This window comes from Vulpes lagopus, chromosome 13 (genome assembly GCF_018345385.1).
Source record: "Vulpes lagopus strain Blue_001 chromosome 13, ASM1834538v1, whole genome shotgun sequence".
Taxonomy (NCBI): Eukaryota; Metazoa; Chordata; class Mammalia; order Carnivora; family Canidae; genus Vulpes; species Vulpes lagopus.
The window spans coordinates 59823662-59848255 of NC_054836.1; the positions used below are offsets into that span (position 1 = coordinate 59823662).

Sequence of the window (24594 nt, forward strand, 5' to 3'; positions counted from 1 at the left end):
GCGTGGTGCCAGGGACATAACAAAAGGCTCTGTTGTTAGAATCTTTTAGGTCAAGAGGTCTCTCAAGCTTTAACCTTTCCATTAATTATAAGTCAATAAAAATAAATTTAAATACAAAATGTCCTTGCCCCTCTTCACCCTCCACACTCCTATTACTGATGAGGTGAGTCTCCTTTAATCTCCACCCCCATCCATTTCATCCCCCCAGGAAAAAAAGACACAATTATTTGGCTATTGTATATCCTTTCTAACAACACTTTCTATAGTTTATGTAATTAAATTATATTGTTTTGATGCCCAAAAATAAAATATTCAAAATATATTTTTAAAAACTCACTCCTAGATTTTAGTACTGTCCGCCCCATCAGCCATCTCAAACACTCGAGGTTAACAATCACTGTGCTAAGTGATGAAGAAAACATGTGAATAAGGCAGATATTTAAGATGACTTAAATTTCCTTTCAAAATACAATCTTCATTATCAGTCTCTGCACAGAGATTCCACTGGGAAGGAGGGCAGGAAGTCCTAGACTTGCTGCTACAAGAAATACGGTGTGTAAGAGTGAAAACACCATCGTGACTGGTCATGTTAGGCATGTTATTAGGATTAGTAATAAGAGATCATCAGATGATAAGAATCAGGAGATACAGAGAGTTACGAGAAACGAACACACGTGCCGTTTCCCCTATAAGAAACCTGCCCATAGGGCTATAGTGCTAGCCAGTTAAAAAAAAAAATCTCTGGGTCTCTTATCCCGGAATATTTTGTTGACACATAAAAAGTAACTATAAGAAAGCGAACACGGACGGACCCACACGGCAGTAGTGCGGCGTGATGCAAGCAGATCTCTTATTTACTTCTACAGCTCGAAGAACTGAGGAAGAGGATGAGGCAGTTTGTTTGCTTCTTTCTACTTTTCCCACTCTGGTCTCTCCTGAGAACTCAGTGCGTCGGTTATTTTGTTAAATGTGAATAGACCAGTGGAGCAGATAAAGACACATCCCGAAGAAATGTCAACGTTTTCAAACTCTGAGTAGTAAAATCAATTAAGGAAACAAGGGCCTTAGCCAAGTACCCCTCTAAGAGAACCCTTCTCCTGGCTACATTTATCCCATTACTGCTCGGCACCTTCCTCCTAAAAAGAATTCCCAGGGAAAACTGACCCCTCACCATTTTCTTTCTTTACCGCTTCTCGTAATTTCTAAATAAGAGCCCACTTGCCTAAACAAAATAGTCTAAACCCTCAACTAAAAACCAGACTGAAAGCACCGCAGAAAGGGTTATGTGCTTATTTTCTTTGAGAAAATAACAGAGACACGTCGATACGTAAAACATTAGAGAAGGAGCAAGGGGCTACCCAGAGGACAACTGTTTGGACTTCTGCTTGCTTACACCCAAGTCTACACAGGCGATCAGCAAGCCAAAATGATGTTCAGGGGAAAATAACTCCCACTGGTTCCAGCCAGTCACATAGGTTTCTATATTTGCAGATTTTCTATATTTGCAGACATTTTTAAAACTGTGCAAACCTAGCATCATGAACTCACAGAGAAGCATTTAAAAATACTCAACAAATCCAACGTAAGAATAATGCTTACCTGCTCTCTCGGAGTTTCTGGATGTATTTATACTTATCAGGCAATACACCGTTGGATGTAATCACTGCCTAAATGTGTATGACAAGACATTTCTTTAGTGTCCATGTTTTAGACCCACAAACATGAGCTCATGTAACAAAGATGGAGAGAGAGGGGAAGGGAGAGAAGGAGAGAGGATGGTAGTGGGAAAAATACATTTGGGGGAAAAAAACGGTTTTCATGACTTACATCTCGCACCACAGGAGAAAAATTCTGACTTTCAAGAGGCTGTGTCGCATCTGAGAGTATCTGAAAGGAAAATGAGATTGGGAGAGATAAATGACAGTGCAGAGAAGGATCCTTGGTGTTTGTTTCCATATTAAAATATTAGTCGGAGGGGAAAAAATAATTTAGAAAAGTTTTCTGAAGATCACTGAATATAAATAACCGGTAATAGAAGTCTACAAGCAGTGAATTCTGTTCCCCAAGAACATACTTTCAGCACACGTTCCAATTCTAAAACTAAAATTTGATTCCAATCATCTTTGCTTATTAAAGACACAAAGTGGTTTATCCTTCCCCACCAGGTAGATGTTTCATGTTGCGCCACAAGTGTATAGCCATAGTCCCCACGGAGGGCCTGAATCCCATCCCAAAGCTTCACACGATTCTATCAGAAGAGAGAATGGGTCTTTCAGACAAAAAGGCACCAACCCTACAATCGGAATTTCTCTCAGATCAATATTAGTTCTATGTACAGGCACATCAGCATTTCAAAAGTATCAGGAAAAAGTAGACCTCGAAAAGTCAACCAGTCTTGCCATTATCTCACAAGAAGGAGTCAGACGGCCAACAACAGAAGCCACATCTCTCCTACCAACATCCCATCATCCTTCTAATCCTCCTCTTTTCTTCCAAGGTGTCCAACCCCTGAATAGACTGCTGAAAGGAAAGTCACGTAAGTTAGTATTATTGCCTCTGATGCTGATGGTCAGGACCTTAGGGTCGATGAGACAACCATTCCCTCCTCATCCTTATAGGTGAAAGTCTAGAGCACTCACCTAGCTGAGCAAGAGCAAAATATACCTACCAGATGCTAGCAGAAAAATATTTGTTTACTGTATTAAAATAAACATCGGGCGTCTGGGTGGTAGAGTCAGTCAAGCATCCAACTCTTGGTTTCAGCTCAGGTTGGGAGCTCAGGGTTGTGGGATCAAGCCCCGTATCGGACTCTGTACTCAGCACATAGTCTGCTCGAGATTCTCTCTCCCTCACCTTCTGCCCCTCCGGCTTGTGCTCTCTCTCCCTCTCTAAAATAAATAAATAAATTTTCAAAAAATAAAATAAATATCAAAACTACTTTCATGTGTCTAAAACACACGACACTTAGGCTATCTATTCCTGGGTTATGGGCATTTATAAAAAAAAATATATATATATATATATATATAAAGCAGGTAGGGCTTCTTTGGGGAAGCTCATGGAATTGGCACATCTGGTGTCATCCACGGCTTCTTTCATCCGGGTATCCCTGAGTCGTCCTGCCGCAAGCCGACTCCTCCCCCTACCAACCTGTCTTCTGCCAGGAACTGTTAGTGAATAACAACATGAGATTTGGATTTCATTTTACATACGGCTAAACCACCAAATTTTTGTATATCCGTTCATTGTCTCTCCTGTTTATCTGTAATTCTGCAGTCTTACTCAGGCCTTATTGAGACCATGGGAACCTCACCTCCCACCTTTCTCCTTCCATTTATCTTCAATCTAAAACACAAATCTGATTATTTTTTCTGTGTCTATTTAAAATAATCCAGTAGCTTTTCAACACCCTCAAGATAAAGTCTCTAGCCCCCTAGGTGGCCCCCAAGACTCTCTCTATAGTCTGTCTCCACCTCTCCAACTTCAGTTCTCCCTTTTGACTCATACCCAAAACCCTGGTCCTATTAACATTGTGGACCTGATCATCTGCATCAACATTCCCATGCCTCTGTCCTATACCATGTGGATGCCCCACATGCTATTCCTCTACATGGAATTCCCCCTCTTCATCCTCCAAGATACAGCTGAACTGCCTCCTCTGTGAAGCTTTGATCAAAATCTGCCCCAAGCAGAGCATCTGCCTTCAGCTCAGGGCGTGATCCCAGAGTCCTGGGATCGAGTGGGATCAAGTCTCAAGTCTCACATCGGGCTTCCTGCATAGATAAATATAATCTTAAAAAAAAAAAAAAAAAAGAACTGGCCTTGGCATTTTGCCTGCACAATAAAATGGTATTCAATAAATAGATTAGTGGATATATGCAATAATCACATGGATTTTCCCCAAGAAATAAAATAACTATCTTGAATGGCAAACGTGAAAGACAACAAAAGGCTGCTGAATTATTGCATTTAACTGTGTTTCCTTGCTAGAACTCAACCGTGACAAAGCTGCAAGCACAAGGTCCTAAAGCATGTGGTATGACTTGCCACTTTCACCTCTAGCACCTTTGAGAGAGCTCGTCACTCTTTCCTAAATTAATTTCAAGCTATTTTCCCAGGTGTCAAGACTCTTTCCAATATGGAACCAACATACTTCCCTTTACTCTATCAGACCTGACAGCTCACAGAAACTCTGTTAAATCAACTCCCACCTTCGCTCTCCTGTCTCCAACAGAGGGTAGGCCTCCCATTCCCAAGCAAATGAACAGATCCTATACATCTATCAAGAATCAGCTCAAATGTCACCTCTTTCCTAAAACCTCTCCAGACTTTACCCAACAAAACAGAGCCTCTCCCCTCACAGTTTCATTAGCATTTTCCTAATGGCTGCCATATTCCACGTTATAGCAGGGTTGCACACTTCTCTCATCCATTTCCTGGACCTCATGCTTCTATGGGTCAGAGGGTGTATTTTAATTTTCTTCATCCATATGTTTGCCTTATGTTCTGACAGACAATAAATATGTAATTAATTCAAGCGAAACAAATTTCTCTATATTGATTCAGAATGATAGCCTGGGCCCTTTAATGCCACAGAGTCTGAACTTTATGTCAAAAAGGAAAATCTAGGAGGGGAAAGACAATGCGTATACTTTTTTTTTTTTTTTTAAGATTTTGTTTATTTGTTTGAGAGAGCAGGGAGAGGGGCATGGGGGAGGGAAAGGGACAAGCAAAGCCTGATGCAGGGCTTGATCTCACCACCCTGAGATCATAACCTGAGCCAAAGTAAGCCACTTAGGCGCCTCAACAGTGCATATACTTTAAATATAGTGCCCATACAGTTATCAGAAGAGAGCACAGACAATACACTTAATTTTTTAGTGGAAAGCAGATACACACATATCAAGACTACAATAAATAGCCATAAATTTTCACAATGTCCAGTGCTTAAAGACAGTGTTGAGACAGATGCCCCCAAGACAACCTCACCACACTGTTTGGAGGACTACCGTGATGTATAAAAGGAAAAAGCTGTGACAATTAGTCAATAGACATCTAAGCAATATCACCTGCCTGCCTCAGTCTGACCAAAAACCTCCAACACCTCGCTCTCAGATAATTTTAATCTTGTCATAATACTAAGAGTCTCTTAACTGCCAGTTTATATAAGCAAAGACATAGCACCTTTTTAAATGTATATTTTTCTTCCAGAAATGGTTAATTAGATCTTTTCAGACCAGTCCCCTCATTGAGTAAAACCAGTAAAACATAAAAAGCCATGGTTTTTAGTTTTAAAAGGTAGATTAAAACTTTTTTTTCCCTGGGGAAAACAGCAGAAAAGAAGGACCCTAAGCTCATCTCTTCCCATGGTTACAAGTAGATAACAATTATATCAGTTTAAATAACTCAGAAAATGACCTGAAGACTAGCAGAACTCTCCACAGCTAAATGAAGAGAAAAGGCCATAGTGAAGAGGGTAGGAAGGGCTGAGATGCAGGAACCCAAGGGACTTTCCACAGGAGGGAGGAGCAATACAGACTCAGGGAGGGGGAGAAATAGACTCTCACATGAGGGAGCCCACACAGGAAAGATGAATCCCCATATTTGTTTTTGAAAATCAGAATGGCTGACTCTCACAAGTTTTTTACAAATACTGGGACTTAAAACCTAGAACTTTAAAAATCTGTGGGCTTGGCTCTGGGAGAGCCAGGAGAGCAAGATGAAGCTGAGTCCCTACTCTTAAAGAGACAGCATAAGAAAAAGCCCTACTGAGATACAGCATAGAAGCAGCAGTTTGAAAAACGCCTGGGTCATATGGGAGGAAGATTTGTTTACTAATCTAAGAGCATGGGCAAGGATCCATGAGAGACTTGTCTAGGAATAAAGTAGCTGACCTGCACTATTTTCCTGCCCTACCCCTTAGCCTAAGCACATGCCACCAGCTGAAAGCACCTACACTCCTACCTAACTTGCCAACAGTATGCCCTGCCCATGTGTTCCCCTGCAGACACACCCCCTCAAGCCAGGCCTCAGCTCAATGTCTCCTCCCATGGAAGACCCGTGCAAGCCTTGCTAACATCCCACATCAGACACCACAGGCTTCTGCAGATCAACACCCTCCAATATACTCTCAGTGTGAGCCCATCCAAAGCACTGCCACAAGTCTGGCAGTATGCAAGCAGCCCAGATGGGCCAGCACCACTCCAAAGTGATGCCTGCCCCCAGGGAGAAGGGAAGAAAACCACACACACCAGTCAGACTGGACCCTAGCGTCACCATAAAAGCTTTTCAGAGGACAAAACAGGGAAAGCAACCTGCACCTCAATGCTACTTATGCATCTATGGCAAATGCCATATCTGACACGAATCAAGCCCAAGGCGTCTACTAACACCACAGGAACCAAACTCTATTCACAACAGACAAAGAGGGACATTGCAGATGACTGGACTGAAGAAAAAAGTAGTTCAGCCACAACGGCAGAGTCCACACAGCACACCTAGGAAACATCCCTGAAGCACCAGGTTCTGGTGAACAGGGAACATTGCACTACAGGGTGCTACAGGACCTCTTCTTCCTAAGGCCACTACTTTCAAGAGCAGGAAATATAGCTGACACATGGAAACAGACACAGAGAGTTAGACAAAAGGAGGACACATAGGAATATATCCCAGATGAAAGAACAAGACAAAATCACAAGATACCTAAGTGAAATGGAGATAAGTAAAATGCCTGCAGGAGAATTTAAAGTAATGGTTATAAAGATACTCACTGGACTTGAGGAAAGAGTGGAGGGCCTCAGTGAGACCCTTAAAGAGACAGAAAACATAAAAAATAACAAATCAGAAATGAAAAACTCAATAATTGAAAAATACACTAGATGGAATAAATAGTGTGCTAGAGAAAGCAGAAGAAAAGATCAGGGACCTGGAGGACGAAATAATGGAAAATAAATCAAGCTGAACAGGTGAGAGAAAAAATTAATAATACAAAATGAAAATAGACTTAAGGAACTCAGCCACGCAATCAAATATAATATATTTACATTATAGGGATCCCATAAAGAGAAGAAAGATAAAGGGGGGCATAAAATTTATTTGAAGAATAGCTGAAAACTTCTTTAGGAAAGGAAACAGAAATCAAGATCCAAAAGGCACAGAGAGCCCCCAACAAAATTGATCCAAGGAGATCCACACAAAATCACATAATAAATAAAATGGCAAAAAGTAGTGATAAAGAGAGAATTTTAAAAGCTGCATGAGAAAGGAAAACATTTATAGTCAAGGGTAACCTCATAAAGCCATCAGCAGATTTTTCAGCAGATATTTAGCAGGCCAGAAAAGAGTGGCATGATATATTCAGAATCCTGAAAGAAAAAACCTGCAGCCAAGAATTCTCTATCCAGCAAGGCTATGGTTCAGAATTAAAGGAAAAATAGAGTTTCCCATACAAACTAGGGATAAAGGAATTCATGTCCACTGAACCAGCCCTACAGGAAATGTTAAGGGAGACTCTTTGAGTGGGAAGAATGACCATAAATAGGAGCAAGAAAAGTACGAGGCACAAAAGCAGTGAAATTAAGTATATCTATAAAAATCAGTCAGGAGACTCAAAGACTAAAAAGATGTAAAGTATGACATCATATACCTAAAATGTAGGAGGGAGAGGAGTAAAGAATGTATTTAAACTTGAGCACCATCATCTTAAAAAAATTAAAAATAAATAAAATTAAATTTAAAAATTTTAAAAATAAATAAATAAAATTAAGCAGCCATCATCTTAATATAGACCGCTATATGCAGAAGATGTTAGCAAACTAAATAAGAATAACAAATCAAAAATCAGTAATAGATATGCAAAAAAGTAAAAGGACCCAATATCATCACTAAAGAAAATCAACTAACCATGAAAGACGAGAACAAGAGAAGAAAGGAACAGAGAAGATTCGCAAAAAGAGCCATAAGACAAGTAGCAGAATGGCAATAAGTGCATACTTATCAATAATACTTTGAATGTAAATAGACTATGCTCTAATCAAAAGTATAGGGTGATAGAATGGATAAAAAAGCATGACTCTACAAGACACTCATTTTAGACCTAAAGACACATGCAAATTGAAAATAAAGAAATGGAGGAGAATTTATCATGCAAATTGATGTGAAAATAAAGCCAGGTACCAATACCTATATTGTACAAGATAGACATATCTTACACACATACACACACACACACACACACACGCACACACGCACACAAAAAAATACAATAATCGTAAATATTCATGCACCCACCATGGGAATACTCAAATACATAGAGCGGTTACTAACAAACATAAAAGAAGTAATTAATAGCAATATAATAACAGTAGGGGACTTCAACACCCCAATTACATCAATGAATAGATCATCAAAACAGAAAATCAACAAGGAAACACTGTCTTTGTTTTTGTTTTTTTTTTAAGATTTATTTATTTATTCATTCATGAGAGACACAGAGAGGCAGAGACACAGGCAGAGGGAGAAGCAGACCCCACACAGGAAGCCCAACATGGGACCTGATCCCAGGTCTCCAGGATCATGCCCTGGGCGGGAGGCAGACGCTAAACCACTGAGCCACCCAGGGATCCTGGAAACACTGTCTTCAAGTGACACATTGGACCAGATGGATCTAACAGATATATTCAGAGCATTCCATCCTAAAACAATAGAATATACATCCTTTTCAAGTGCACATGGAACATTCTCCAGAATAGATCACATATTAGTCCATAAAATGAGTTTCAAGAAATTTAAAAAGACTAAAGACATGCCATGCATCTTTTCTGTACACAACCTATGAAACTAGAAATCAATGGCAAGAAAACATCTAGAAAGACCACAAATGCATGGAGATTAAATATTGAGCTACTAAACAATAAATGGGGCAACCAAGAAATCAAAGAGAAAAATAAAAAAATACATAGAAATAAATGAAATACAACACAATGGTCCAAAATCTTTGGGTTACAACAAACACTGTTTTAAGAGGTAAGTATATAGCAATACAGGCCTACTTAAAGAGGCAAAAACAAAAACCCTCAAATAAACATATAAAGAATCTAGAAAAAAAAATAAACAAGACCCTAAATGAGTAAGACAGAAATAATAAATATTAGAGCAGAAATAAACAAAATAGAAACAAACAAAAACCAGTAAAACAGAACAATGAAACCAGAAGCTGGTTCTTCGAAAACATCAACAAAATTAATAAACCTTTAACCAGATTCATCCAGTAAGAGAGAGAGGACGCAAATAAAATCAGAAATGAAAGAGGAGAAATAACAACAAACACCACAAAAATACAAACAATTGTAAGAGAATATGATGAAAAATGTATGCCAACAAATTGAACAACCTAGAAGAAATGGATAATTTCCTAGCAACATATATAACCTCTCAAAATTGAATCAGGGAGCAACAGAAAATTTGAACAGACCAATTACCAGCAATGAAATTGAATCAGTAATCAAAGAACTCCCAACAAACAGAAGTCCAGGACCAGATGGCTTCACAGGTGAATTTTATGAAACATTTAAAGAAGAGTTAATACTTAGTCTTCTCAAACTATCCCAAAAGATAAAAGAGGAAGGAGAGCTTCTAAATTGATTCCATGAGGCCAATACACTGATACTAAAGCCAGAAAAGACACTACAAAAACAGAGAACTACAGGTCGATATCTCTAATGAAACAGATGAAAAATCCTCAATAAAATATTAGCAAATCAAATCCAACAATATATTTAAAATTTCACCACAATTTATTAATAAATCTGGGATTTATTCCTAGAATGCAAGCTTGGTTCAATATTCACAAATCAACATGATATCAACAAGGGAAAAGATAAAAACCATATGATCATTTCAATAGATAGAAAAAAAATATGACAAAGTATGAAATCTATTCATGATTAAAAAAACTCTCAATAAAATAGGTTTAGAGGATAATGCCTCAACATAATAAAGGTCATATATGAAAAACCCACAGCTAATATCATACCTACTGGGGAAAAATGAGAGCTTTTCCCTAAAGTTGGGAACAAGACAAAGATATCTACTTTCTCCATTTTTATTCAACATAGTACTGTAAATCCTAACCACAGCAATCAGATAAGAAAAAAAGGATAAAAGTCACCAAATTAGTAAGGAAGAGGTAAAACTTTCACTATTTGCAGATGACATGATACTGTATGTAGAAAACTCTAAAGACTCCAGCAAAAAACTACTCGAACTGATACATCAATTCAGTAAGGTTGTGGGATACAAAAATCAGAATGTACAGAAGTCCATTGCATTTCTATACACTAATAATGAAGCAGAAGGGACAAAAATTAAGAAAACAATCTCATTTACAATTGTACCTAGAATAAAATATTTAGGAATAAACTTAAATGAGGAGGTAGAAAGACCTGCACTGTAAAAACTATAAAACACTGATGAAAGAAACTGAAGGTAACATAAGCACATAAAAAGATATCCCATGTTCATGGATTGGAAGGACAAATATTGTTAAAATGTCCATACTACCCAAAGCAATCTTCAGCAATCCTTATCAAAATACCAACAGCATTTTTCACAAAAATAGGACAAACAATACTAAGAGTTTGTATAGAATCACAAAAGACCCCAAAGGCCAAAGCAATCTTAAAAAAGAAAAGCAAAACTGGAGGTATGACAACTCCAGATTTTAAGCTATACTACAAAGCTGTAACTATCAAAACAGTATGGTACTGGTACAAAAATAGACACATAGATTAAAAGAACAAAATAGCCCAGAAGTAAATTCACAAATTTATGGGCAATTAATCTTTTGCAAGGGAGGCAAGGATAAGCAATAGAGAAAGAAGTCTCTTCAACAAATGCTGTTGAGAAAACCGAACAGCTACATGAAAAAGAATAAAATTGGACCGTTTTCTTACATCATATACAAAACAAACTCAAAATGGACTAAGAACCTAAATGTAAAATGGACTAAGAACCTAAATGTAAAACATTAAATCTCAAAAATCACAGAAGACAGCACAGGCAGTAATTTTTCCGACATTGGCCATAGCAACATTTTTCTATATACATCTCCTGAGGCAAGGGAAGTAAGTAAAAGCAAAAACAAACAATTAGGACGACATCAAAATAAAATGCTTCTGCAAGTAAAGGAAACAACAAAACTAAAAAACACAGCCGACTGAATGGAAGAAAAAATTTGCCAATGACATATCTGATAAAGAGTTAGTACCCAAACTATAAAAAGAACTGATATAACTCAACACCAAAAAACACCCAAATAATCCAATTTAAAAATGAGAAGACATGAACAGACATTTCTCCAAAGAAGACGTCCAGGTGGCCAACAGTCACATGAAAAGGTGTTCAACATCACTCACCATCAGGCAAATGCAAATTAAAACCACAATGAGATATCATCTCACACCTTTCAAAATGGCTAAAATAAAAAACTCAAGAAACTCAAGAAATAGTAAGTGTTGGAAAAAATGAGGAGAAAAAGGAGCCCTCTTGCACTGTTGGTAATAATGCAAACTGGGAAAACAGTTTGGAAATTCCTCAAAAAAATTGAAAATAAAACTATCATATAACCCAGTAATTCCATTACTGGGTATTAACCCAAAGATTGCGAAAACACTAATAGGAAATATATGCACCCCTATGTTTATTGCAACATTATTTACAGTAGCCAAATCATAGAAGCAGTTCAAGTGTGCAATAATAGATGAAGATAAAGAAGATGTGGGGTGTGTGTGTGTATATATACACACATATATACATATGTATGCACATATAGACACACACACAATGGAATATTACTCAGCCATAAAAAAGAATAGAAATCTTGTTATTTGCAACATAGATGGAGCTAGACAGTATAGTGCTAAGCAAAATAAGTCAATCAGAGAAAGCCAAATACAGTATGATTTTCCTCATATGCAGGATTAAAGAAACAAAACCAAGGAACAAAGGGGAAAAAGAGACAAACCAAAAAACAAATGGTTTTTCTTAACTATAGAAAACAAACAGGTAAAAAAAAAAAAAAAAGAAAACAAACAGGTGGTTACCAGAAACAAACAGGTGGTTCCAGTGAGTGGAGGGATGTGTGAAACAGGTGGTGGGGGTTAAGGGTATGCTTTTCGTGATGAGCACTCAGTATTATAGGATGGCTGAATCACTCTATTGTACGCCTGAAACTACTATGACACCCTATGTTACCTATACTGGAATTAAAGTCTTAAAAAATACTTTAAGATAGATAAGACTTACTGCACCGTGATTCCAGGGAAGAAAGCCCCGAGAGATGAGTCTAGCATCTGGCACCGCATTTTGTGGGTGTAGTTGCCAACACGGAAGTGGTAGCTGGGATGCAGAGAAACTGAGAAGAGCTTTTGGCCAACTTCAAACAACAGGGTAACAAAAATTGGAGTTTCAGTTCTGCCGAAGGGGACCCCAATCAAGGCCAGATTTTCACTTGGGATCTTGAAAGACTACATTCTAAAATAAATGATGAGCTGAAAACATCAGTTTCCCAACTGCCTAAAGCCTGGTTTTGAGTCATTCCCTTCCATTATTGAATTGAGGTGATTTTCTCGCTGCCAGAAATAAAGGAAATCTCCTCTGGAGAAAATGACACAACATCCAGAGCCCCAAACCATCTCTAAAGTTTTACATTCACAATGTCTGGCAATTAACAATAAACAAGCATATTAGTGAAGTGTCAGAACTTGAAGGAAATAATCAGCACCGTAGCTGAGTGTACTCTGCCTTGGACGTTGTCCTGATGATGGTGCCGGGAGGAGAAACATGCAGCCGGCTCACTACTTTCTGATCTAAGGAATCAAGCAAAGAACTAGAGCAACCACAGCTGCAGAATGTGAGGGGAAAATGCCAGAAAGGGCAGATTCAGAAAGAGTGAAGCCCAACTTCCACGTGACCTCTGTTCAGGTCTCCAGATAACCCCCAAACTGAGTGTGTGGGGGTAAGTGACCCAGGGAAAGACACAAGAGCTGAACTTTTATTTGAGCTACTCTCCGTCTCAGGTGCCACAAAGTTCCCAATGTAAGTCTAGCCCAGTCAATTCTCAAACAAACAACAAACCAACAAACAAAAATCAGCACTTTTCAGAAACATGGAACGATCCAGAATCTCCACAGCATAACTATTCACATCATTCAGGACACAATTTCCAAATTATTCAAGTGGAAAAAAAAGAAAAGAAAAGAAAAGAAAAGAAAAGAAAAGAAAAGAAAAGAAAAGAAAAGAAAAGAAAGGAAAAGAAACCTAGGAGCTGGCTCATTTTCAAGGGAAAAGACAATCAATAAAGTTCAACCCCAAGCTGACCCAGAATTTTGGAAATATGATGTAAAGACTACACAGTGGCTTCTTAACTATGTCCATATGATAAAGAACAGTACACTCAAAATGTACAAAAAGACAGAAATTCTCAACAGAGAAAGAGAAGAGTATGCCTAAGGTAGATACTGAAATAAGAACGCTTATCTTTGGCAAATAAAATGTGATTCGGGTAATGTAGTGTTCCAGTGGCCAATCACTGATTACATCAAACAGTACAGGGCCACAACAGCTGTCACGCCACGAAGCATTCGTGATAAACATCCAATAAAGTTTTCTGTCTTTCTGATTTTTCAAATCTGTTCATGACAGCGTCACAAGAACGTTCTATCACGCATTGACCTCGACAAGCAGGAAGGGTGAAGAAAAGGAAATCTTATCCCACGTGTCATGAACATTCTCAATAAAAATACGCATAAAGAGAGATAAACCTAATTGTAATTACTCACGGAGGAGTAATTGATTAATAAATATAATAAATAATAATAAATATGATTATATTCCCAATGAGACAAGTAAGCCGAATATACATTAAAAAGTGTCCATAAACGCTCCTGAGAGAGGGCTGGCATTTCATTTCACGACAGATTTCTCGGATCCAGAAGACCAGAACATTCCTAAGATCGCTCCTCAGTCTGTGACAGCCACGGGATGGCTGTGGATGCGGCCGGTCAGCTTACCATTTCTTCCACGTAAGGGTAAAGCATGTCTCCAAAGTACTCTGTAGCTTCGATCGGAAGCTGTGCTGGCAAGTTGTCGATGGAACACATCAGAATCCCAGAGCCTTCCACACTAGGAGAAGCAAGATGCTTTATTCAGATGTACAAAGTGTCCTGTGCGAGATCTAACCTCTCCAGACGTCTACTCCATTATATGTGCTCCGTAATGATGTGTGAGTGTGCACCAAAGTATAGAAGGAGATAAACAGGCTTTTCGAACAAAACTGCCCTTCTTGAATATAAAAATAGTGAAAGGGAATAAAGGGGAAAGGAGAAAAAATGAGTGGGAAATATCAGAAAGGGAGACAGAACATGAAGACTCCTAACTCTGGGAAACGAACTAGGGGTGGTGGAAGGGGAGGAGGGCACTGAGGGGGGCACTTGACGGGATGAGCACTGGGTGTTATTCAGTACGTTGGCAAACTGAACACCAATAAAAAATAAATTTATAAAATAAAAAAATAATAATAATTAAAAATTAAAAATTAAAAAAAAAACTGCCTTTCTTCCGCAACCCGCCTCCCCATTGAATACAGCCTACAAGGTGAGGCATCTAAGGGTTGGAATCTGCGTGCAGGCTTTCTACCCGGTGTTTCAGACGTCGGAGCAGATGCCTGCATATTTGCATCGCCTTCATAAAAATGGAGGAATTGAATGTTTTGAACTAGTACGTCAAGGTAAGGAAGTGACGTATTATCCTCTATCTCTCACCAACCACAGCCTCGCAGTCTCACCTGTCATGAATAATATGCTGGTCCGCATCATACATGCAAAAGGGATGTTCTATTGTCGTACATTCGGTCATGAACTCTATAGAGCCTCCCGTGTCAGCCGAAATGTCGCATATCGCCACGAGCCTGAAAATGACACTCGGGTGAGAGCTTGGAACTTCTCAACAAGACTGAAAATGAGTAAAAATGAAAGGTACTTGAACAACTATTAGCAGGGGGTGCCCAATATTTCCTGGGCTCATCAGCTCTTTTTCCTACAGTTCACTGTTCGGGACGCTGTGTTCTTCTAGGGTATAGACAATCTTCCCAATACAAGTTTTAGTCTCCACACACAAAAATAAGAAGGAAAAGAAGAACAGGAGGAGAAAAATAGGAAATCCCTGTTTTCCTAAGGAAAACAAGGAAGTAGAAACCCCTTCCCTAGAGAAATCATAAGAAACAGTCTAGTTAACGTTAACCTATTTAGCCAATTCTGAATAACTTAGGAAGGTTTGACTACACCACCCCCACCCTGCTTAGTGGCACAAGGTTTATTCTGGGGGACTTTGTATGATCAGTGACGGCAGGACACACAGATACCTTGTCCTTCATGCAAGGTGAGGCCAGTGCGCCCCACCAGAAGGTTTGGAATTGTAGTTCACTCTTTGTGCAGTGGGGACAGGCCTGGGCTTGTCTAGCCACCACATAATTCTACATGTTAGAGGGAAATCTCTAGAATTATGAACAGGAATCCCAGCCCAGCTTTTGAAATCCTTTAGGGGATGACCAAGAATTCCCTACCCAATCTCCAACTACCACTTGCCTTTATAAACTCTGCACTAAAAAAATAAAATAAAATAAAATAAAATAAAATAAAATAAAATAAACTCTGCACTAGCACTAGACTGTTAGACTCAGTGTGTCTTAAATTATGCTTTGGTGGGTCCATATTTATCAAGCACCAATCCTATCGCTTGAAATTCTCGTTGTCTTCAGTGCTCCCTTTCAAGGCTTTGCTGAGCCCTGTATTCCCGTTTTCTTCTCAATCCTTGTACTATTTATTGCTCCTAGCATTCCCTTGGCATTTACCTCGTGCCAGCTACATGCCTGAGGGTAGCAATCATATCTTTTCTCCATCTTTCAGCTTAACAGAACGCCAGGCAGATGAGGTGTTCACAAATATTTACTGATTGATTATGTAATCCAACATGTAATAATTATTTGAATGCAAATTGTTATGTCGGGCAATGTCCTGCGTTCTTGTAGCCAAGATAAACAGGACCCCTATCTTTAAGGAGATTAAATGTTAATGGGAGGGAGAAAAGCCATAAACACAGGAAAATAAATGATCATGAATTTCAGGGGAAAAATAGTGACAGACCAGAGAGAGATGGGAATGGGGATACAGAAGATCCTTCGTAGGAAGTTACCTTTAAGCTTCATGTAGGGTTAAGATAAGAGTTTCAAGAAGGAAGGAAGGTTAACTGTCAAATGTTGCCGAGAGATCAGGTGAGATGAAGCAGACAGCTAGTCATTAAGCCTCAGATCCGGTGATATGTGGGTCCCCTGTGGATGACTCCCTAAAAATGGGCTCTACTGCTAAAAACCACCATCATTACTGAAGTGAAGTCCTTACTTGTGTGGTAATGCAGGGCAGCCTTCCACACCAGCAACAGAGGACTTGCCCGGCACCAAGAGACTCTGGACATCTTGGCGAGTTAGTAGACGAGGGGTGTTTTGTTCCCAGTAGATTCCATTAATCAAGCAAGTTGTATAGGGCGCAATCTGTAAAGCAGATGCCAAGTTCAACAAGACAGGCAACAGCAAATTTCAACGCAGTAGGCCGCAGGAGACCTAGCAGTAAAGTTTACGAGAAATAATTCCATGTTACTTCTAACTGACTTTACTATTTGCCATGCCAGTGGCCATTCTGTGAGGCAAGGACAATACATAGCCACCCAGATTTCAGCGTAGGATTACTCCGTGATAGAGAAGTACATGAACATAAATGTGTTAGTATTTCTGTTTTCCCATTGGCTGCACGGCCAAGAAAAAGGAAAGGACAGAATCAAGTGGCCCAGATAATATCTGTAAGCTCCATGGACAAACGTGCTACATGCATGCATATGTGGCAACTAGATCGTTATAAATCTTAGGATGCATCCAGTCACCAATATTTCTGTGATTGGGGGAAGACAAGGAATGGAAATTTACTAGAGTTTTAATTTTTCAGTCTGAAACTAGCTTCATGATCTTTGTTTCTCAAGCATCTCCAGCATTCTCAAGCTACAGGTAGAAGTCCTTCTCTACAACATGCTCTACATGCTATAACAGCTAAATTTCAAACCAGGATCTACAATCTTGTTGTCCAAACATATTTAAAATTATTTAAAACATTCCTTTTCATAATAACTGCAGGCACTTTTAGTTTATTTTTTTTGGTTTGTTGGTTTATTTTGAGGAGGACTTTGCAGTAGCTCCTACAGAACACACAAATACATTGTTCTTCTTAGGAGATAAGGCCAGCGTGTTCCCACCAGAAGGTTCTGGATTATAGGTAACTTTTTGCACAGCGGAGATAGATCCCTGCTAATGCAGCTGTGCTATTTCACCCTAGTTCCCTACAATCAATGTCGGGCATTCCAAAACAGCTGGCTGTGGTTAGGATCGCAATCTGTGGCCATAGAAGGGATGAACCTAGATTGAGATGAAACCTCATAGACGGTGTGCTTTGCCGATAGCATTCACTAATCCAGGATAAATACAGAAAACGGTACTCCTCAGGCCTGAAGTAGAAACACAGACAGTAAAGCAAAGAGCAGACCCACTCAACCCCTAAGCAAAGGCCACTCAACAGAAGCCAACAACTCCTAGGGCCAACCCAAAGGATTCACAAGTCCATATGAGGAGCAAACCAAAGTATGCATTTATAATCCCCTCCTTGGAAGCAGCCTAACTGCAGTATATTATGAGCAACCAACCCAGAAGCTGAGGGTGATACTCACATCAGTATTAAAACGACTTATGTAGCGCTCAGGATATTTGTCATACTCTACAGGATCATACACACCATCTGTTTTCCTGACAAGATGATGATGGCGACTTAACACCGTCCCATACACTTTTCTCAGGTCTTGCAGAGGAGAAAGAAATTAGTAAAGTAGGTGACAAATGGTAAAGATTTATGGTGATAAAATATTATAACACAGAAACTGTTAAAAACAGTAAAAGATATGTACAGTCACCCCCCCCCTCCTCCTTACCCCCATTTTGGGAAACTTCTTTCAATTCATGTGGCTCTACATATTCACAGGGTAACTCATTGAAGATTTCTTGGGCTCCCTGCAAATAATACATGAGTAAAGATCTTAAAATCAATGGGACGAAAGCCAACACAGTTTCCTGCAAAGATTCCAATTCACTTTCCCCACAATTTTTAGCTCCACTTGTCCTGTCGGGCAATGAGGACTGCAACACAGAAGTACAGATAAGCCTCTTGCACGGTCTACAAACCAGCTTTTATTCAAGTATGAACATCATTCATTGGAAGGAACTTTATTTTTTTTTTTACTTAGTTACTCGGAGTAGACACAGGGGTGTTTAGAAATGGGAGCACAATAAAATATTTCTATTTACTTTTTGTTCTGTGGCAGAATTATTTCAAGTGAGGAAACTATATTTCCTATGAAAAAAAATCAGATGCCTATCTCACAGTGTAATACAAATAGTGATGTCCTACTTGTAAAATATTTTCATTGAAAGATCTCTTTCCCAATTACAAGTTTCACCAATCACAAATGCCTTCTCAAAACTATCCCAGAAAGGAGAAAATATTAATTCCGGTCCTGAATTAAGCTTCCTAAAATCTTTTGGGCAAAGCTCCAAATCATTTAAAAAAAAATTCACATCCTGTGCTCATGGTGAAACTTTTGGCTATCTCAGCGATAAAGGTAAAACAGATCACCCCGAGAAGAGACCTTCATACCATTAACAATGGTTTATCCCTCTACAAAGAACAAGTGTTCAAAGCCTCTGACAGCGTGGAGTCAACTAAAAGCAAAGAAGATGAGTTTGGACCATCACCGCTCTATACTGTGGGAAAAGTTAGGTAGGTAGGAAAAGGACCCAAAATAGAACACCTGCTCCTCCAGAAACAGGGCTCCGAAATGACCACAGGAATGACCACAAAATGCTCACTTATCCTGGGGTTAGTTTCAGAGTTTCGACTGCTTCACAGAAAGAAGAATTTCTCAGAAGTATCTAAGAAGTTACCTTAGAGACGTTACCGGTCCCTGTGAACACAAATGTTAAAGGCCCTATGGATTTTGGCATCAGACCCAGAGATATTTCGTAGCCAGCGTCACGGACGGCCTGCACAGCCTGACTGCTGTTCCTGTAGTTATGAGCCATGCCGATGTGCTGGAAGCAAGCACACACGCATTCCAGTTAGCCTGCAGCCTGAGACATCTTCCTGATACGCATTTTCAAAAGAAATAAACAAAATACACATCTCACCATGAAAGGTGTGTGATGGCCCAAAGCAAGGAGCCTCAGCCCCATTCCGTGTAAAATGTTGATCATCCCTGTTGCAGAATCAGACCAACAGAAGAGCCGTTACCAGGAGCCGAAGCCGTTCTCTCCGACCATCCTCCAACCTGCTCGCTGCGCTGATGAAGCACAGACCACAGCATCCCAAATTTGGAAGGGGGCCGGGGGTCACCATATCCATCCCCTCAATTTCCTGCTGTCCAAAGTGCTAACCCAGCTGCATCCCTACCTGTCCCTTCCACTTCCGATCCTGCTAGAATGGAAAGAGGGTCCTTTTTCTCTCCTATGGTTATCCTCTCCGCCTCCGCTCCGGATCCCATCCCCTCCCGTGCCTTCTCTAAGGAATTCACTCCTGAAATTAGTCCTTTCGCTATCCCTCCCTATCGGCTCACTCTCCTCAACATTCAAAAACACTTGCATTTCTCTCCAGTTAAAACTAAGAAACAAACAAACAAAGGTCAGCATTGACCTTCTGGCTGCCCGCAGCAAATTCAGTGAACAAGTGTCAGATCTCGACTTACCTGTCAGAGACTCGCCAATGTGGAATCCCTCACTTAGAGCCCTTTCTTCCCTCCGCATCCCCGACTTGAAAATTTTCATCCCACATTTCTATAGGTCCCTCTTTCCAAGTCCATTTCTTTCAAATTAGTGTCCTCTGCCCTCTCCTCAAGCATTAATCAGCTTCAGGATTCTGGCCAGGGCCCTATTCTCTTCAATCTCTACTTTTTTTTCCTTAGCTAATTTTATCGAGTCCTAATTTTCAAGTATTCTGTATATGCTGATGACCCCAAGTCTGTATCTCTAACGCTGATATTTTATTTCAAGACCTGACCAACTACCTCATGGATTTCTCGATTTGGACTCAAATAGTGAAAACTCAGCATACCCATAGCAAAGACCTCAGCATCCATTCTCCTCTTCCTCTTTTTAGGAACAGAACTTCCCTTCCAAATGTTCTTTGATCTTTTTTCTGAAGTCAACTTTTAAAAGAGTAGTTTATATTCAATACAACGCACCAATTTAAAATGCACCATTTGATAACTACACACGTACCCATCCATATTACCACCGACAAAATCGAGATATGGAATAGTTCCATCCCCCGAGTCAACCCTCCCCAATCCTTTGTTCCAGAAAACTGCTGATCTTATTTCTCTCTGTAGAGAGTCGTTAATTCTAAAGTTTTATGTAAATGAAATTATAATTATATACTGTCTTAGACGTGTCTGCTTTTACTCAGCTTGTTTTTCAGATTCATACATAATTCAGTGTATTAATAGTCTACTTCTTTTTATTGACAAGGAGTTTCCATTTTATAGGTATATCACAATTTATCCATTCCTCTGCTGATGGACATTTGGATTATTTCTAGGCTATTATGAATGAAGCTAGTAGAAGTAAGTCTCTATAAGAAAATAATTCATTTCTCTTGATAAATCCCTATGAGTAGAATTTCTTGTATAGGTTGATATTCAAGTTTTTTATTTCTTCCTGAGTTGGTTTTGATAATTTTGTCCTTCAAGGATTTGTCTATTTGATCAACATTGTCAAATTTATTGGCCTATTCATAGTATTTTCTTACCCTTGTAATGTCTACATGATCAATGTTGAAGAACACTCTTGTATTCCTAATATTGGTAAATTGTGGCTTCTCTCTTTTTTTTAAATCAGTTTAACAGGAAGCTTATCAATTTTATTGATTTGTTTAAAAAGAACTAGCTTCTGACTTCATTTTCCTCTTTTTGTTCTTTTCCTTGTATTTGCTTTGTTTAATTACTTCTTCTTTCCTTTATAAGATGGAAGTTTAGGTCACTAATTTGGACTTCTTTTCTAATAAAAGCATTAAATGCTATAATTTGCTTCTAAGCACCACCTTATCTCTACCCCATAAATTTTGGTATGCTGTTTTAAATTTTCATTCAATTCAAAGTATTTTCTGATTTTCCCTGTGATTTCTTCTTGACTCATGGGTTATTCAAAAATACACCGTTTATCTTCCAAATATCTAGAATTTTCTAGATATCTTTCTACTATTATTTCAACATCAGCTTTATTATAGTTAGAGCACATACTCTGTGATTTCAAACATTTCATGTTTATCAAGAACTGTACTGTCACCCAGCATATGGGCCCTCTGGTGAATGCTCAACAACCATCAGTTATGTCAGGGTGGCTGACGGGGTCTTACTGTTCTATATCCCCACAAATTTTCTACTTGTTTTAACAATAACAGACCTTCAAATAATTGAACCTGTTACAGAGTTATAACATAAAGTGGTGTTTCTTCAACTAAAGAAGGTTCAAAATATTAATTGGGACAAAAATCAAGTGGAGTTTCCCCCCAACTCCAGCTCTTATCCTTCCTAGACCACTCCTCCCTTGGTTTCTGTCTCTGCATCTTCTCCTTTTCTTTCCCCCTTTCTTCTTCTCCACAATTTCTCATCACCAAACCGACCTCTCCTAGTCTTCCAAACAGCTATCTAAAAAGTCAGATCCTATTCATAGTTGCTCTCCTTTTCCTTGCTTTCTTTTTCTTTTTAACTTTTGTGATAAAGATATGTGATGATCTGCCTTGTTATTTTATTCCCCTAATATGCATCACCCTTAGTCACACCCCCATGTTTATTTTTATTAGTGGAAATGAACACTCCCATGCCCTTGCCACAGAAAGAAAGAAAACACAGTCACTTCCCAGGCAAATTCAGAAAGTGGGTGACATAAAAGCCCTGGCATACCTACCTGCCACACCTGCCCACTGTCCAAATGCCACTACCCGTGTTCCTCTATGATCCACCATTTTCTCATAATCAATAAGCCGGATTTCCTGAGGAAAGGATAAAAAATATTCACCCAGACTCATTAAGCTTAATCTCAATGAGTAAAAGTACATATATGAGCAAATATTCTACATTTCTTTCTCCTATAAAACATATCTTGACTCTATAAGTCACCCCCAGGTGCACCATGAAATATTTAGAAAACGCTAGATCACAAACCAATGATAGGTTTGTGGTCAGAGATGGTCCTAGCAGGGTGATAAAGGCCCCCTGATGGTAATCAATAAAATAGGAAAGGCATGAATTCCTTTAACTTTTATGCCCGCACATTCTACATATATTATCTATATAGTCCCACTCGTCCCCACATCCTTCTAGTCTCAGAGAAAACAAGTCCCTCCCGGGGCTAATCTCTGTGAGCTGGATCCCAGCCTTTGCCCACGTCTTCCACGACCACTCGTGAACTTTATCTTTCCGGCATCACCCCTATGTACCCTGCTCCTTCCTACCTTAAAAATGACAGCACCCCCTATAAGTCCATACATGCAACCGATCTTGTTCTGTTTCCCTTCCTCCTTCCCTCTTTTTTCTCTCTCCATCCATTTACAAAGTGGCACATGCTGCCTGCTTTTCACTTTCTCACCTTCGCTAAAACCACATTCTTCCTTTGTCTTTGGGAATCTTCCCTCTCAGAAATGCCTTAGTAATTCATGCTTAAAAGCTCTTGATACACTGTAATCATAGAATGTTTTAAACAGTCATTTTATCTCCTCAAAGATCATATGATTTTTACCATGTGCTTGAATTTAAGAACGTTTAGCGTTCATCCACCTGCAAGTCATCGGTTACAAAATGCGGCCAAAAAGCTGCCGTGTTGGTTGTTTTTATTAATTCTCTTGTCATGAACAAAAGTTCGTATCATAACAACAACAAAATGTTTCTAAAGTACTTTTTTAAGTTTATCTGCTTAAGGTGAAACCTTTTTCTTATAATATTATTTCCATTATTTACTTTTTGAATTTGTTCTTCAAAATCACTAGAAATTCACTAGCCCGGGTCTAGCCCATTTGAAGTGGGTGGGAGTGCATTCCATAGGCCTACACAAGCACATTTCCCTCCATTGCTTTCAGTGTTTGTGGTCTCCTGTCCGCTCCCTGTTCTCAGATTCTAGTCTAGTTTCTAGTGCTCTAATCTAACATCCTACCCCGTTTGGAGCCTGGCCTTCTCTATCCACACTCACTGTCTACCCTCATCCCGTCTCATGGCCGTAGGAGCCATCAAGTCTCTGACAACTACAAATACCTATCGGGAGAAGCCGCCCTCCTGAGCTACAAACTCATACCAGTGGCTCGCTCCTTAAAATCTAGTGTTTAAAGTCTAAAATCTCCTTAGATGTCTAACGGACAAATTAAACTCAACAAGCCCTAAACTTGATGCCTGATGCTCCTGCCCAAGCCTGCTCCCTCTCGCAGCACCATCATCTCAGTCCATGGCAACTCCTTCCAATTGCTCAAGCTGAAACCTTAGACCCCTCTCATTCTGCTCTTTCTCCCATATTCCACATTCGTCTCACCAGCGACTTCTGCAGGGTCTGACCTCTAAATGACACCCAACATCGGGTCTGTGTCTCACCGCCTCTACTTCCACCACCCTCATGTGAGCCACTGTCCTCTGTAACCCGGTGTCCCTACGAGTCTAGACTAACATCACATCAATTTGCTCCTCCCATCTCCAATATCACCCACACAGTGGGCTGAAAAGCACTTTAGAACACGATGGACTCGAAGCCTCCACTCAACTAGACCTGCACGACTTTGTACAGCGATGCTCTCTGCTTGGAAGACTCTTCCCCAACGGATATGACTTGATCCTTCACATCTTTCAAATTTTTGCTCAGTGCCAAATTTGCGCTGAGTCTTTCCCTGGTCATCCTATTTAAACTATTGTCACCCCCCCCCCCCGCAGAGTGCCTGGAGCCCCCCTTCGCCTCCTGGGTCCTATTTATCACCATCACACGTATCTCTAAATGACAGGTGGGTTATCTGATTTATATATTTATCATCTGTCTCCTCCCACTGGAATGTAAGCCCTGCGAAGACAGGGGTACCTTACTGCCACTGCAGTGAAGAGTGTCCGGCACACGGCAGACACTCGCTTAATATTTATCAAATGAATACTCTGTATTTTAATTGGCTGATGGTTTTTCCATAGTACTTATATCTCAAAAAATTATTTCTTCCTTTATGAATATTAATAAATGTAAAAGGAATTCCCAGTCTGGTTCTGGCATGACAGAACTGTGCAGCCTCAGCCAGGTCACTTTGCCTCTCTGGGCTCCATCTGAAAAATGAGGGAGGTAGATTATATGATCCCGGAGGCTCTTTTTAGCTCTAAATTCCACTTGGTAATATCTGACCAATTGACCTAATAAAGTGCTAATCGTGTAGGGGG

At 39.6% G+C, this 24594-nt stretch overlaps 1 protein-coding gene across 1 annotated transcript in view; it reads right to left on the reverse strand.

Annotated features, from left to right (window-relative positions):
• The window catches only part of AASS (aminoadipate-semialdehyde synthase), a 51321-nt gene that overhangs the window by 14462 nt on the left and 12265 nt on the right, over positions 1-24594 (reverse strand). The window contains exons 4-13 of the mRNA XM_041727872.1: positions 22106-22190; positions 19334-19401; positions 19091-19237; positions 18082-18160; positions 17824-17951; positions 16455-16603; positions 14843-14965; positions 14070-14181; positions 1828-1887; positions 1600-1667 (exon numbers count right to left, since the gene is read on the reverse strand). Coding sequence (XP_041583806.1) covers positions 1600-1667; positions 1828-1887; positions 14070-14181; positions 14843-14965; positions 16455-16603; positions 17824-17951; positions 18082-18160; positions 19091-19237; positions 19334-19401; positions 22106-22190 — 1019 coding nt within the window. The remainder of the gene's footprint in view (positions 1-1599; positions 1668-1827; positions 1888-14069; positions 14182-14842; positions 14966-16454; positions 16604-17823; positions 17952-18081; positions 18161-19090; positions 19238-19333; positions 19402-22105; positions 22191-24594) is intronic.